We start from the raw sequence: 16,613 nt of genomic DNA on the forward strand, positions 1-16,613 counted from the left end.
CCTCTAGTTGCCTCCCGAACATGCTGATGTAGAAAACAATCATCCAATAAATCCACAAAAGCCTTGCTAGTGTGTAAGTGACCAGCCCCCAAATTTCAGTCAATATCTGGGAAATTAAAATCCCCCATTATAAGACTCTGATTTACTGGCCTACTCTATTTCTCTGTACAGTTTCTTATTATACTCATCAGAGTCATTAGGCCTGTAGCACACTCCTACTCTCAATTTTGATCTCCCAATGCTTATGTCACGCCAAAGTGACTCGACACTGCACTGTCCAGCGATGACGACTGGCTTCACTTCCTTGGATTTTATGTGTTTCTTAACTAATAGAATAACCCCTCCTCCCTTCCTATCCTTTCTGTAGACATTGTACTCCCCAAATTCCAGTTCTGCATTCCTTATATCTGTGTGACACCACGTCTCAGAAATCCCAACAATATCTGCCTTTGATGTTTTGAGCAATACCTCAAATTCATCAAATTTATTTACTAGACTCCTAGCATTGGTGTACACGCAAGTATACATGCACCTGCTCTTCCTCTTAGCCACCCTAACACAACCCATGTGTTTACTTGTACCCCCATGATTCCCAGTCTGAAATATCCTGCTTCTTATTTTCCAGGCTGCTGCTCATTCCAATAGAAGCAGAGCAAGAATTACTTTCTCCTCTGCCAGTGGCTACTGTTAATCAATTAGTCTTTGTATCCCCCCAATCTAGCAGTTTTCCGACCCACCTAACACTGCCTCGATAGCATCAGCAAACATTCTTGCACCCTTTCTATTTAAGTGTATCCCATCACTGTAGAAGCAGTCTCCGTACAGACCAGGCTGAAAAAAATTCTACCCCTTGAGCCCTGCACAATCTTTCCAGTGCCGAATTGATCGACAGGGCTCTGATCATATACTCCCTCCTATCATGTCTGGGCAGAATTGCAGACACTTTCAAATTCAACCTTAATTCACGGCTTTTTTTCATCAGTGACCTGTACTTGTTAAGTAATTCCGCGGGTCTCCTACTCTTAATATCATTAGTGCCAACGTGTACAACTATATCACCTTTTGTGCCCTTAAAAGATGATTTACCCTGGTCCTGTTCCACCTATCCTGTTTACAAAGCATGTTTCCCCGTTTCCCTGACAATAGAGTCACCAACAACTACTAGTTCCTTTGGGACCAGCGCATTCTGCCTTGGGGGTTGCCGCTGTGTTGCGCGATGACCAAGTGCAAGCTCTGGCATTGGTGTGGGCAGCTGAGAGCTTGATGGGCTCCTCATTTGTAATCCTTCGAGGGCATCCACCCTGTCCTTCAAGCTCTCATATAGGACCATAACAACGCTGAGTTGTCGCCTGATTTCCTTACACTCCTTGCATCACGCACATACAAAGACATCCCCCATGGCAATATCATGTCCGATACCTGACTGCTCCGCAAACATCAAGCAAATAGTGCATCTTAAAAGGCTGTGATTCAGAGGGCAACTGGCCCCCTCAGTTCTCCCCTGAGCCACAGCATTCCCATTAGCTTGAGCCTTTTGCTTTGCTGCTCTGGTTTGAGTCATGATTTCGATTTACTTTCAATAAAATTTCAATTTCAGTACAAAATTAAATCTTAAACTTGTATCCCAACACAGTTATAACGCTATATTTATGTTTCAGTAACGAGTGTTATCTACGAAATCTACGAGTGTAGATAACACTCGTAGATTTTGTAGATAACATTTTGCCGTCGCTATGGTGTGGTGCCAGCCCAAGAATCATTTTGACGATTGCTATTTCTGCATGACAAAAATAAAAGGTATTTCCAGAAAGAGCAAGCACTGAATCAAATATCCCACCAGCAATTAGGCCAATGCCACATGGGATAGAACTGCCAGTACCTGTGCCACCAAAATCTTGGGGTATTGGAAGTAGTGATGAAGGTAGAGAAGAAATCGTTTTACCAAATGTCACAGAACCATGTGCTTCATGGATCACAATACCTGAATGGCATTTTTTTGGCAATTTTTGTTCATTGATGTGACAAAGCTAAGTTTGGAAGCAGTACTGCTTCATAATAGGAATACTTTACCATCAATTCCTTTTGTTCATGCTGTTGGCCTGAAAGAAACTTATGGTAGGATATCCCAGATTCTTGCTGCTATATGTTACGATGACTATGGTCGGAATATTTGTGGTGATCTCAAAGTGATTGGACTGCTTGTAGGGTTGCAAGGTGGTTTCAATAAATACTTTTGTTTCCTGTGTTTGTGGGATAGTCATGCAACAGCCAAACACTATGTCATGCAACACTGGGACAAGAGAGAGAGAGAGAGAGATGAATATATTTCCATCAAAAACTATGTAAAGTATGTTCCATTGGTTGATCCATAAAAGATTTTTCTTACTCCTTTACACATCAAGCTTGGACTGATTAAGAATTTCACTAAGGCACTGGATAAAGAAAGCAGAGGATTTGCATATTTACTGAAATTGTTTCCAAATTTATCTCATGCAAAGCTGAAGGAAGGAATATTCGTAAGTCTTCAAATAAGAAAGCTTCTAAAAGATGAAGAATTTCAAAGAAATCTGAATGATGTTCAACTGACTGCATGGAGATCTTTCAAGGCTGTGGTACACGGATTCCTTGGAAAGAGAAAAGAAGAGAACTATGAGCAACTGGTGACAAACTTGCTGAAATTCTACAAGAACATGGAGTGCTGAGTATCATTGAAAATGCATTTCCTTCATTCCCCTCTGGATTTCTTTCCTGAAAACTTAGCAGATGTCAGTAATGAACAAGGAGAGCACTTCCACAAGGACGTATTTGCAATGGAAAAACGATACCAAGGTCGCTGGGACTCTGCCATGATGGGAGATTACTGTCAGTTCCTTAAACGGGAAAGCAATCTGGAGTATAAAAGGAAATCATTGAGTGGGAAACATGTCTAAGTAACATATATTGTGTGTAATAATTACAACCATATATGCTGATATTGTATAAAAACAAGGAATTTAAAAAAATGCATATATATTTTGATATAGATGTGACAGAAGCAAACGACTGATATTTTCATAATCAGGACATTAATTTTGTTCAGAATAAACAACTTTCATTCCAGAGGTATGAAGAAAAAAAAATTGTGTTGGGTAGCGTAATTAATTAAAAATTTTGTAATTTCTTTAGAACTGCTTCAGGGTACTTTGACAGACCTGGTATATGATAATAGCACAGAACCAGGTGGTATACTTACGTCACTATGCAATTGCTGTTTTGCAATTCCACAGAATCTGCTTCTACATTTCATCAGTCCCTCATCTGATAATGGCATAATTCCAACGGAGTTAAAAAATATACAGATTTTATAAGCCTATAAATAGGCTCAGTGCATTAGCTAAAATTTGAAGACCAGTTTATCGTCATTGATTTCTTAACCTTATTTATGGAAATATAGAAGCATTGCAGGATCATCTAGACAAGACTGCAGAAATAATTCAGACACAGCATGGGTCTGTCACCTGCAAGGTGAACTGATTGAGCTCAATTCTGATGGGATTCTTCCACTTGCTCAGATTACAAACCTGAGGGGGCATAGATTCAAATTGAGGAACAACAGTTGTAGAATAGATGTGCGGAAATTTGCCTTTAGCCAGCGGGTGGTTAATTGCTGGAACAAACTTTCATCTGACGTGGAAGTTCATGGAAGTTGATAGTTATTCAAGGAGGAACTGGACAAACATTTAGAGGGAATGGTTGTGTGAATTTTTTTTTTTTTTTTTTTTGGCTGATGCTACATAAGCTCATATGCTTGCTTTCTTGCATCACATGCCACTATTACAATTCTTCACATAGCAAATCCATAATAACAAATTTAACAAACCCAGATTACTGAAATGTACTATACTTTCATGCCTCTATCTTCATTAGTACCTTATAACAGAAGGTACTAATGAAGATAGAGGCATGAAACTACTGTAGATATCAATATCCTTGATTTGCAATTACCCAGGGCATATGAAATTGAAATCCAGTAGTGGAATTTTAACCAAGATGCAAGAAACTAATACAAGATTGGAGACTTAAAGTACACTTTGAAGGAAAGATCTTTTGGTAAAGGTCTTAATGGATAGAAGCATTCTGAGAACATGGCTCTAGGATCTTTGCTACTTGGAATTTATATTAATGACTGACAATTCTATTAACATGATTAAACAGTTAGAATTGACAGATTTGCAACTTTTTTCACTGGATGATGCACTGTTGTATACAAATGAAAATTTTCCATATGCACTTGATGTATTATGCAAATTACTTCTCTAATGCTCAATTACATGTAAAGCAAGTCCTTGCTGTTCACTGGTCACATTCCTAGAACCACGATGAACAAAAATGACAAATGACTTGCATATAAAATATATTGCACAATGGATATATTCCAATGAGATCACTCATGCTATCAGTTTAACAAAGATACTAGCATGGCATTTGTGAATACTCCTTTTTTGTTTTAATTATAAAAAAATTATTTTTAGCTTTCTTTTTACTAAATTGAAAACAGTCATGATTTATAATTAGGGAAGGACATTATGGGATGATTTTCAATGAAATTTTCTCTCTAAATATCCATTCTTATATCATGTAGGTTTTTCAGCATTCTGTCATATAGTTCATTTAGTCTATTGACTAAATGTACTATACAATTAGGTAATATTTCTGGAACCTTGCTAGAACCCATCATCAGACCATACTTTGCTGTACTAAAGGACAGAAAAACAAATTATAATGATTATTAATTGTGTTAATACAAATACAATTATCTATTACTAGTAAGTTATATAATTATATTTTACTTGTAAGTTTTTTTTATAAATGCAGAAAGGTAAAGCAAATAAGATATTGGCTTACATGTTAACAGCCTCTTGCTTTCCAAATGCCAAAGCCTCCTTCAGTGCCTCCTAACAGCTTACAGCACCTCTTGGCTTTGGCCAATAGGTGCTGTAACAGCTTATTTCAACCTATGTTGAACCTGGATTGAATACTGATATCTAATTGATTGGCTAAAAGGTTGCCAGGTTGGTTATCCTGGAGCCCAATGCTTTTTCATTGTTCAAATGTGTCTTGGCGTATTTTTTTCTGAATGCCTCATTCACAGGACTTTCTAGTTTGTGGTTATGCTGGTCTTCGATCTATGTGCATGTGCGTGCGTGTGTGTGTGTGTGTGGGAGAGGGGGGGGAAGAATTGGCTGTTCTTATTTAGAGCTTTCATTTTTGTTTCTTGGTCTTCTACTGTCCCTTTAAAGATGTTAAAATATTGTTGATTGAATTTTATACCTTATTTTATATTTATAATGTTGGCCCTGAACATTTTTATGTAGAATGATCTGTTGGTCAGTTGAAAGGACTGTAGCGTTGCAAAATCACCAAATACCAATACTGCCTTTCATGGAATGCATGAAAGGCAGTATTTTTTTTTTCAGTATTCTTTTAGTATGGAACTGAGGCATCTATAAGATTCCCATACGTAGGTACCTCCACAGCTGCAATCCATTTTATAAATTGGTCCTCTAGGATTGTTGGGGCTATTGACTGGATGTTTTACTATGTTTCATGGAAGTTGATCCTCTGAAAAATGTACTGATTCCATATTTTGTTCCCATGGCTCCAGATGGCAATTATACAATCCACATTATCTGCTCCAGAACTCAGGTTTGAGAGGCTGTTTTTCGAAATTTGTTTTAAGTGGATCATGAATATTTCTACTATCAGTGGGGAAAGGGCATTCTCAAGCTGAGATTTATGAGAAGAAGGACTTGTTGAAACAGAAACAGGCTTTCCTTATTTCTCATTATGCAAATATGTCATATTTAGCCTAAGAAATTACTCAAATATGAGAAGTGAAGTAGGACAGAATTTTGAGATGCCACTGTGTTCATTGTAACAATACAGCCAGTATTTAATATTCTTATGTAATTCTGTAGGAGTATATTAATAATATAAGTGTTTTTATATCGTCTAAATTATAAATTTATAACTCTAGAAACGATTTTATAAAATAATTTTACAAGATAATTCATAACATAATTTTAAAGAATAGCATACACTGCTGTTACATAACCTGGGAATAGTGACAATAGTACATATCATTACTACATTATTATTGTATTTATGTATTTCTCAGTATAGCATAGTATTCTTAAATTCAAACTAGAGATCAACAAAGCAAAGAGTACAAAGTCTGGGAATGTGTTGTTTCAGGAGGGAACTTCTGAAGGGACAGTCCTCCTCTGAATCAGGGTTTCATAGTATGTGCTGATTGTAGCATGTTTCTGGAGCTGTCTTGAGTGGGATATGATACAGCCAAAGGAGATGCCTTTGAGTGTTCTCAATGCAAACAGTGTAAGAGATTAAGCAAAAATATTATGATTGGTTGTAAGAATATGAGAGCTTGATGTAAAGGGTTTATGCCATTGAAGGAATTAAAATTATGGACCAATCAAACATACAGCTACTCAGCTCAATGCTTGAGCTGTGTTGTCTGATGAACTTGCGGTGCAATACCACCACTTTGCTTATTGGAGGCTTGAAGTGGTGAAACCCATGTTTAGTCTCTAGAGAAAAGTTTCCGGCATCCCCCACCCCCCCCATACTTCTCTTTCAACCCATGCACGGTACTAAGTACTATAAGTTTTGATACCTTTTGTGTTTGGGGGTTTTCATAAAAAAAAAAAAAAAAAAGATAACATAGTGAAATCCTCAATGGCAGTAAGCACTGATCCCAAAAAGCAGTTATTCTTAGTGATTCCATTTTCAGGAAAAAGGAGCATATATTGTGCAAAAAGGATAAGTGGAATAGGACGAGGTCAGGTCTGTGCCAAGGACTAAAATTAATAATGTTTTAGAATAGTTTTCACCTTTTAAAGGACCCAAAAGGTGATATCATTGTATTATATTCTTGATACCGTTGCTTGTTCTTAATGATATTAAGAATAGGCAATTGAAAGATTTATTTATCAGATATGAGGCAAGACTGAAAAAAAAGTATACATCAAAATTATTTTTTTGCATCCAGTTCCTTTGTAACCACATCATATTATCGAATGAAATTTGTCAGACAAGGCTTTTCCTTAACAAACCCATGCTGTGTCTGAATTATTATTGCAGTCTTGTCTAGATGATCCTGCATCTTTAACCAGTGACTCCATTATTTTCCCTCAATTTGTGAATTGAGGATACATTTGCATATTTTCAGTCCATGTGGACATCTCCTGAGTCCAAGGATGCTCTCATAATTATGGCTAAGGATTTGCTTACTTCTTTTGCTGCCTCCTTTAATATAACTCGATGGATCTCATCCACCCTAGGTCATTTCTTATGTTTAAATTCAACAATTTCTCCTCCACTTTGCTCTCAGTTATTACAAAATCATTAAGTTGCCTGTTAGAGTTTAAAAAGCTTCTGTGTTTCACTTCCTTAAAGAATTCTTTGTGTGAATGTAGACGCAAAATATTCATTTGATTTGTCAGCTATCTGAGCAGGATCATCAACAGTCAAACTATCAATATCAAATGGATCAATCTGATTCATCCCCTTCCTCTAGAGTTTATATAAGTAAAGAAGTCCTTGCTGTTTTCCTTAGCATCCTTTGCCAAAGATTTCTTGTAATCTGCCTTGCTTGCCTAATCTCCTTTGTTACTTGATCACAGTCTAGCTTATATCTATCATAGGCTTCTGTGTTGCCTGATAATTTATATGCATCCCAATACATTTTTCGTCTCTGCCATGAGTCTCATTAGTTCATCTGACATCCATGGCTTAAACCTTGAACACTATTTCTTAATTGGTGTGAAAAGCCTAATGACTGCCACGATTAATTCCTTGAATGCTTCTCATTTAGAATTTGTTGTTGGTAACATCATCAGTTGGTACAACTGTACAGAATTTAAAAACCATCTGAGACCACTGTAGTAATTTAAGAAACAAAAATCCTTCCCTTTACCCCTGATGATAATTATATCTTTTAAGTAAATCCCACATCAGTACATTGTGATCACTATCGCCTAGTAGTTCATTTATCTGAAAATTCTTAATACACAATAATCACTGCTGATAACAAGATGAAGAATACTAATCTCTCTGGGTTGCATCATGAACATGCTGCTGCAGAAAACAATCATCCCATAAACTACAAAAGTTTTGTTTGTGTGCAATGACTAACCCACAAGTTCCAGTCAATATCTGGGAAGTTAAAATCCCCCATTATAATAGAATCTGATTTACTGGCCTATTCTATTTCTCTGTACAATTGTTTGTCGTACTCATTAGAGCCATTAGGCCTATAACACACTCTTGCTCTCATGTTTGCTTTCCTAGAACATACGTTACAAGAAACTGACTCAACATTGCACTGTCCATCCATGTCAGCTGGATGCACTTCCTTAGATTGTGTGTTTTTTTAACTAACAGAATGATCCTTCCTCCCTTTCTATCCCATCTATCTAATTCTGCATTCCTTATATCATAAGGAATTATTGTAGAGATATCAGAGATGTGACACCACATCTCTGACATCTCTACAATGATGCTTTTGACATCTTGACCAGCAACTGAAATTCAAATTTATTTACTATACTCCTGGCATTGGTGTACAAGCAAGTACATATTACTTATTCTTATTCTTAGTTACCCTAACACAGCCGATATATTTATTTGTTTCATGATGACTCTCACCAGTTCCTGAAACCCCAGCACCCCACCCTCCAAGGCCACTGCTCATTCTAATAGAAGCAGTGCAAGAATCACTTTCACCTCTGCCTGCGGCTATTGTTAACCTTTTAGTCTGTGAATCCACCCAAGCTAGCATCAGCAAACACTCTTTCACTCCTTCTATTTGTTGTATCCCATCCCTGTAGAATCAGTCTCTCCTGGTAACAAGCACAGACCATGCTGCGAAAAATTCTACCCCATGAATTGATTGACAAGGATCTCTCATCATGTACTCCCTCCTACAGAACACAGGATCTATTTTAAATAAATATGCAGCTTGCTTCTGATTGAAATAATTGGTTAAGATGACTAGCCTTTTCTAGATTGTTAAGGAAATAAACACAATCAAAGGGGGACTATGATCAGAGTTCAAAATAGTAGGGAGGCTAGGCAACTCAAAATGAGTTGCCTAGCCAAGACTGAGGCAAAAGAACTTGGTAAACATTCTTGTCATGTGCTTAGTCTCACACACACACACACACACACACACACACACACACACACACACACACACACACACACACACACACACACACACACACACACACACACACACACCTTGTTGTGGATGTATGCTTTGGGGAGGATACGGCTCTGCAAATTCCACAATTTTCATCTATATTAGAGAGGAAATGTGTTGCCACATTAGTCTTCAATACCAATTAAGGCATCCTGAGGATCAGTGATTAATATCATCCATGATGTTGACACCTTCTAACACAATCTCTAGAGACAGATAAGGACAGTGGGCAGCTACAATTAATATTGCATTGAATTTTACATGAACTTTAGAACATTATGGTGCATGCTGTGAGTGGGTATGCAATAGAGAGTGAGAGACTGCAGGTTATATTGTCGGACAACAGGCAAGTCCTTTGTAATAAAGAAGTAAGCACCTACATATCTAAGTGTCATTAGCATTAGCATTAGTAGAGGCATTTGATGCAAGAAAGCAAGCTTATGCAGCATCAGCCAAAAAAAAAAAATAAATAAATAAAAATAAAGTAAAATAAATAAATAAAAAATAACCACTTCCACTTCACCCCTCTGTTCGTTCGAAATACCTGTCCAGCTGAGCCTTAAACTTATTTAGCCTATCAACTTCCACGACAAGGGATGGAAGCCTGTTCCACCTACCAACCACCCGCTGGCTAAAGGCAAATTTCCGCACATCTATCCTACATCTGTCTTTCCTCAATTTGAATTTATGCCCTCTCAGGTGATTATTCTGAGCAAGAGGAAGAATCCCATCAGCACTGAGCATGCTCAAACCATTCAAGGCTTTGTACACCTCTATCAGATCACCTCGCTGGTGCCTAGTCTCCAGACACTGTAATTTGCAAAACTTAAGCCTTTCTTCGTAAGAGCACCCCTTTGTTCCATTCACTAATCTTGTTGCCCTTCTCTGTACTCGTTCCAGCAGCTCTACATCCTTCTTGAAATGAGGCCTCCAGGCCTGTATACAATACTCTAGGTGTGGCCTGACCATTGCCATATACAAGGGAATGATCACCTCCTTATCCCTGCTAGAAAAATTCCTATATATCATTGACAATACACCATGAGCTACTCTTGCAGCCCGTCTGCACTGCTCAGAAAACTTCATATCTGCCTGCACAACCACCCCCAGGTCCCTTTCATTCTCTACTGTCAGTGTAGTACCACAGATTTGATACGTTGCTCTGGGGTTGATGTTTCCCATATGTAGTACTTTACATTTGTCAATGTTTTAAACTTCATTTGCCACCTCTCAGCACATCTGCTCAACCTTTCCAGATCCTGTTGCAGCAGCATAGTGTCAGTAGTGTCCTTGACAACCCTGCCAACCTTCGTATCATCTGCAAACTTGGACATTAAGCTTGATATACCATCATCAATATCATTTATAAATACAGAAAACAATAAAGGACCCAATACTGAACCCTGAGGGACTCCATTAATAACATTAGTCCACGATGAGCAGTGTCCATTGATTACCACTCTCTGTCTTCTCCCCTTCAACCATCCCTTTATCCACAGCAGCAATTTGCCTCCAATGCCACATTGCTCCAATTTGTGCAGCAGTCTTCCATGTGCAACAGTATCAAAAGCCTTTCTAAGATCCAAGTATATAATATCAAAGTTATTCCCTGCATCCAGTTCTTTTGTGACTGCATCATAGTACCCAATCAAATTGGTCAGGCAAGACTTCCCCTTAACAAAACCATGTTGTGTCCGAGCTATAACTGAAGTCTTGTCTAGATGATCCTGCAGTGTTTCTTCAGCCAGTGCCTCCATTAATTTTCCGGGAACAGAAGTTAAACTCACAGGTCTATAATTACTTGTGTCAGCCTTTGATCCTCCCTTGTGAATTGGGGTCACATTTGCACATCTCCAGTCCATGGGTACCTCCCCTGAGTCCTAGGAAGCTCTCATAATTATGGCTATGGGTTTGCTTACTTCCTTTGCTGCCTCCTTTAATATAACTGGATAGATCCCATCCACCCCAGGTGCCTTTCTTGTGTTTATCTTCAACAATTTCTCCTCCACTTTACTTTCAGTTATTACAAGATTCTCTAGCTTACTGCTAGAGTTGAATACACCTCTGGCATTCCCCTCGCTGAATAACTCCTCATGTGTGAATGTCGATGCAAAATATTCATTTAGTTTGTTAGCTACCTGAGCAGGGTACATCAACAGTTGACCCATCGATATCAAGTGGACCAATCTGATTCATCCCCTTCCTTCTAGAGTTTACATAAGTAAAGAACTCTTTGCTGTTTTTCTTCGCATCCCTTGCCAAGGATCTCTCGTAATCTGCCTTCGCCTGCCTAACCTCCTTTGTAACTTGGTTACAGATCAACTTGTATCTATCATAGGCTTCTGTGTCACGTGATAATTTTTATGTATCCCATGCATTTTTCTTCTCTGCCATATGCCTCATTAGTTCATCTGACATCCATTTAGGCCTAAACCTTGAACAATATTTCTTGGTTGGTATGTACAGCCTAGTAGCTTCCAAGATAAGTTCTTTGAATGCTTCCCATTTTGAATTTGCTGTTGGTAACATCATCAGTTGATCCCACTGTATAGAATTTAAATACTGTCTCAGTCCATCGTAGTCGCCTTTACGAAAGCAATACCCCTTCCCTTTACCCCTAATGGTAGTTACCTCTTTGAGTAACTCCCACTTCAGAACACTGTGATCACTGCCACCTATTGGTTCATTTATCTGCAGATTCTTAATGCATGAAGAATCACTACTGATAATCAAATCAAGAGTATTACTCCCTCTAGTTGCCTCCCGAACATGCTGATGTAGAAAACAATCATTCAATAAATCCACAAAAGCCTGTGTGAGTGAACAGCCCCCAAATTCCAGTCAATATCTGGGAAATTAAAATCCCCCATTATAAGACTCTCTGATTTACTGGCCCACTCTATTTCTCTGTACAGTTTCTTATTATACTCATCAGAGTCATTAGGCCTATAGCACACTCCTACTCTCAATTTTGATCTCCCAATGCTTATGTCACACCAAACTCGACACTGCACTGTCCAGCGATGTCGACTGGCTTCACTTCCTTGGATTTTATGTGTTTCTTAACTAATAGCATAACCCCTCCTCCCTTCCTATCCTGTCTATCCTTTCTGTAGACATTGTACTCCCCAAATTCCAGTTCTGCATTCCTTATATCTGTGTGACACCACGTCTCTGAAATCCCAACAATATCTGCCTTTGATGTTTTGAGCAATACCTCAAATTCATCAAATTTATTTACTAAACTCCTAGCATTGGTGTACACGCAAGTATACATGCACCTGCTCTTCCTCTTAGCCACCCTAACACAACCCATGTGTTCACTTGTACCCCCATGATTCCCAGCAGTCTCTGAAATATCCTGCATCTTATTTTCCAGGCTGCTGCTCATTCCAATAGAAGCAGTGCAAGAATCACTTTCTCCTCTGCCAGTGGCTACTGTTAATCTATTAGGGACAGTGGGACAGTGAATTTTACATGAACTTTTGAACATTATGGTGCATGCTGTGAATGAGTATGCAAGAGAGAGTGAGAGACTGCATGTTATATTGTCGGACAACAGGCAAGTCCTTTGTAATAAAGAAGTAAGCACCTACATATCTAAGTGTCATGGCAACAGGCAATAATATTAAAGCAGACAATATTTACATGAATGCCAAGCTGGTTACCAGGAGTACATTAGGTTTCAACAATTGCTAAATAGTCACAGGTGTTGGAGGATAGCAAATCTATGGGCAGAGTGATTTTACGTTTGGTATTCTACACATTTTGACAGAACACTATAGATGTTGTTGTTGTTGTTGTTGTTTGGTTTTTAGGAGCATTAGCAACTAAGGCCATATTGCTCCAGGATATGCGGCGGTCATTCCTTAACCTTTCCGCATCCTCCGTATTTGGTGGTGACGGGCTCGAACCCCGGTCTAATCAAGAAGCGTGTGCTACGCACTGCTGCTCCTTCCCACCTGGCTACGGAGGCGCCTGAACACTATAGAGCAAACTGACATATCCTGTGATAATATGAAGCAAGCAACTTGAACAATTTGCACCATCTTTATCTTCACTGGCTGATATGCATGTGGTGCAAGCTAAAAACAAGAATTAATAATTAATAGAGGAAGCTCTACCTAAGATTTACTAATAACTATTCCAGCATTGCCGTGTTTGTTTGTTTGTTTGTTTGTTATTTGGTTTTTAGGAGCATTAGCAACTAGGGCCATACTGCTCCGGGATATGCGGTGGTCATTCCCTGACCTTTCCGCATCCTCCGTATTTGGTGGTGACGGGCTCGAACCCCGGTCTAATCAAGAAGCGTGTGCTACGCACTGCTGCTCCTTTCCACCTGGCTACGGAGGTGCTGCATTGCCATGTACAGAATAATACTTACAATGGGATTCACTTACTCTTCAACCAACAGCAAACAAAGAAGGGGGGGAAGAAAATCAGTAACATTGAAAAATTAAAACTTTGCAATCAGATTGTTAATATTTAAGTGTATCAATGTTATTTAACTTACCAAAAATGATGCATTGGCAGCTGTGACTGTGCCATGTGGACGCACAAAGGCAGGTTTTAATTTTGCCATCTGTTCCACGGATGAAACACGTATGCCATTGTCTCTGCTAATGGGTAAATTTTGACCTGCAATAAAATATTTAACATTCCATGTGATTTGAACTTATTTTTCAGGCTTAAAATATAATGGGAAATTCCACTCAAGAATGAATTTCAATGTCAACTTTTTGACAACTGCTGCTCAATGAAGGTATAAAGATATAAAGTAGTATTTTATATCTTTTACGCCTTTAGTAGTAGTAAGCGCATTTATAAAAATAATAATATAATGAGTTACATATCATTACATGACAATGCTTTAAGTATTGGGAGTTTAAAGGTGAACAGAAGCAACAGAGATTTTGCAGTGTTAGCTTGGAGGGGGGGGGGATGTCATCTCCCTTCTGATAAGTCAGCTTTTGAATTCATATAAATGTAAAGTGAAACAAACTGTCACTTAAAATAAATGTAGAGGGCAGTTTTTTCTGTCTACACTTATTGCAGATGGAACAAACTACACTTCTTGTTGGTGGTAGTTTGTTCTCCTGGCCATTCATTCTTTAGTTGAAGGAAAATCACCTGAAATACAATGAAAAGCTATTATTAAATTTATAACTACACCTCTATCCTAGTCACTTCAGAGAAAAAACAAAATCCATTCAGGATACACAGGCCATTAAAAGTCTTGAAAAAGTCAAACCATTCATCTCACAGAATCATCTGTGAGGTGACTTGATTGAGACTTTCAAGACAGAGTTGACACACACACACACACACACACACACACACACACACACACACACACACACACACACACACACACACACACACGCACACACGCACACACGCACACACGCACGCTTTATAAACCATAAAAGTGCAGAAGTTCCATAGAATGGCAATTATTTACACTCCTGAATAGTGTTATTGCATTTCTTGTACCCTCTCAAGGACATCCAAGCCCACAGTATCCATCAGAGATATGGTAGAGATGTGGCCTAACCAATGCTTATACAAAGGTACAATCACTTCCCTGTCCCTACCCAAAGTTACTACATGTCACTGACAACTTCATGGGCTGCCTCACTGTTAAGAGAATTTCAAATTGGTTTTAAACGCTACCCCTTAGTACAAAATATACTACAAGAAGGGCATTTTGACAAACTCTTGGTGCAAATAAGGATAAAATAAATCTTTGCTGCAAACTATTTTATTACCTTTGATAATAAATAATATTATTTTGCCTTATGGCCTCACTCCAACCACGGTCATTTTCTTTAATTAATAATTCCATTATTTTTCCTGGCACAGTGTTAAAACAGGTCTACAGTTACCCACTTCATAACTTTGAACCAATCAACCATGTGAACAGGAGATATATTTGCACATCTCCAGTCTACAGGTACTACCCTGTGCTGAATTTGAGAATGCTCACATTATAGCCAAAGGTTTAGCTACCTCTTTTGTAGCTTCTCTTAATATAACTGGATAGATTCCAACTATATTAGCCATTCCTCCTAGCTACACTAATTCATTCCCTGAAAGGAATTAGTGCAGTTAACGGAAGTGGCAAATTTTCAAGTAGATTTAACTTTTGAGATTTGTGGAGATACAATGATGACTTTGAAATTTGGGAAGAAAAACTTTTAAACCAACAAGATGTGGAACCAGATGACAGCAGGCAAGTGTAGTGATAACAAGGAAAGGAATAAAACAGTAATACCACTGAGTGAAAGTTTAACAACTGTTGATGAATTAAAGGAATCAATGGAATTAGGAAATGAAACGTGGTTATATTTATTATTTCAAATATATGATATTTTGAAACAGAAATTACGGCAAAAATTGCTCACACAAAACAGATGATTTTTAAAAGATTATTTTAAGTCAAACACCAAATTTGATATATGCACTTTGTTTCATTGTCCCTCCACAACACATATACAGGTGATGTACAGTTCAGCTCACCCCACGTTCTGAAATGGAGGCAACTTCTGCTGAACTTGACTGCAGTGCTTGGGAAAAAAACACTTTTTCATTTCATAGTAGATGGCAGCATTACTTCTAATAGATGGCAGCACCAGCACTCATCTCATAATATGTCTTGTTTTCTAATTGCTGCACTGTGTTTGTTTGTTTGTTTATTATTTGGTTTTTAGGAGCATTAGCAACTAAGGCCATATTGCTCCGGGATATGCAGTGGTCATTTCCTGACCTTTCCGCATCCTCCGTATTTGTTGGTGACGGGCTCGAACCCCGGTCTAATCAAGAAGCGTGTGCGACGCACTGCTGCTCCTTCCCACCTGGCTACGGAGTCGCCTAACTGCACTGTGTACTGTCAACCTTATCATCATTTTTATGTTACATAAATGTAAAATGGAATTTACTGTTTTTTCATATATATAATTGCCAAAATTGTTTTTCCTTTAATCCCTTATTTCCTATTTGATCTTAGTCTTGCCGTTCAGTTCTGATCATACATAATACTTTTCAAGAAAATATCCCCTATGGCTGGTGAGGAACTGTTTTTTTTTTTTTTTTTTTTTTAAATGAAAACCCCAAACACAAAAGGTATCAAAACCTATAGTACTTAGTACCATGTATGGGTTGAATAAAATGGGAGGGGGGGGGATGCTGGAAACTTTGCTCTGGTGACTAAACATGGGTTTCACCACTTCAAGTCTCCAATAAGCAAAATGGTGGTACTGCACTGGTTGATGATTAATCTACTACCTAGTGTTAGTATTATGTTATGTTATAGTATTCTATTATTAATTCTACTATATACTAGTATTAGTAG

At 38.2% G+C, this 16,613-nt stretch overlaps 1 protein-coding gene across 1 annotated transcript in view; it reads right to left on the bottom strand.

The window, feature by feature from the left end:
- Positions 1 to 16,613, bottom strand: part of Mtpbeta (mitochondrial trifunctional protein beta subunit) — a 292,313-nt gene that overhangs the window by 67,175 nt on the left and 208,525 nt on the right. Inside the window, exon 9 of the mRNA XM_090373364.1 lies at positions 13,776 to 13,900. Within this exon, the coding sequence (XP_090229490.1) occupies positions 13,776 to 13,900 (125 nt within the window). The remainder of the gene's footprint in view (positions 1 to 13,775; positions 13,901 to 16,613) is intronic.

Source organism: Mastigoproctus giganteus, chromosome 5 (assembly GCF_048544385.1).
Source record: "Mastigoproctus giganteus isolate SK-2022 chromosome 5, ASM4854438v1, whole genome shotgun sequence".
Taxonomy (NCBI): Eukaryota; Metazoa; Arthropoda; class Arachnida; order Uropygi; family Thelyphonidae; genus Mastigoproctus; species Mastigoproctus giganteus.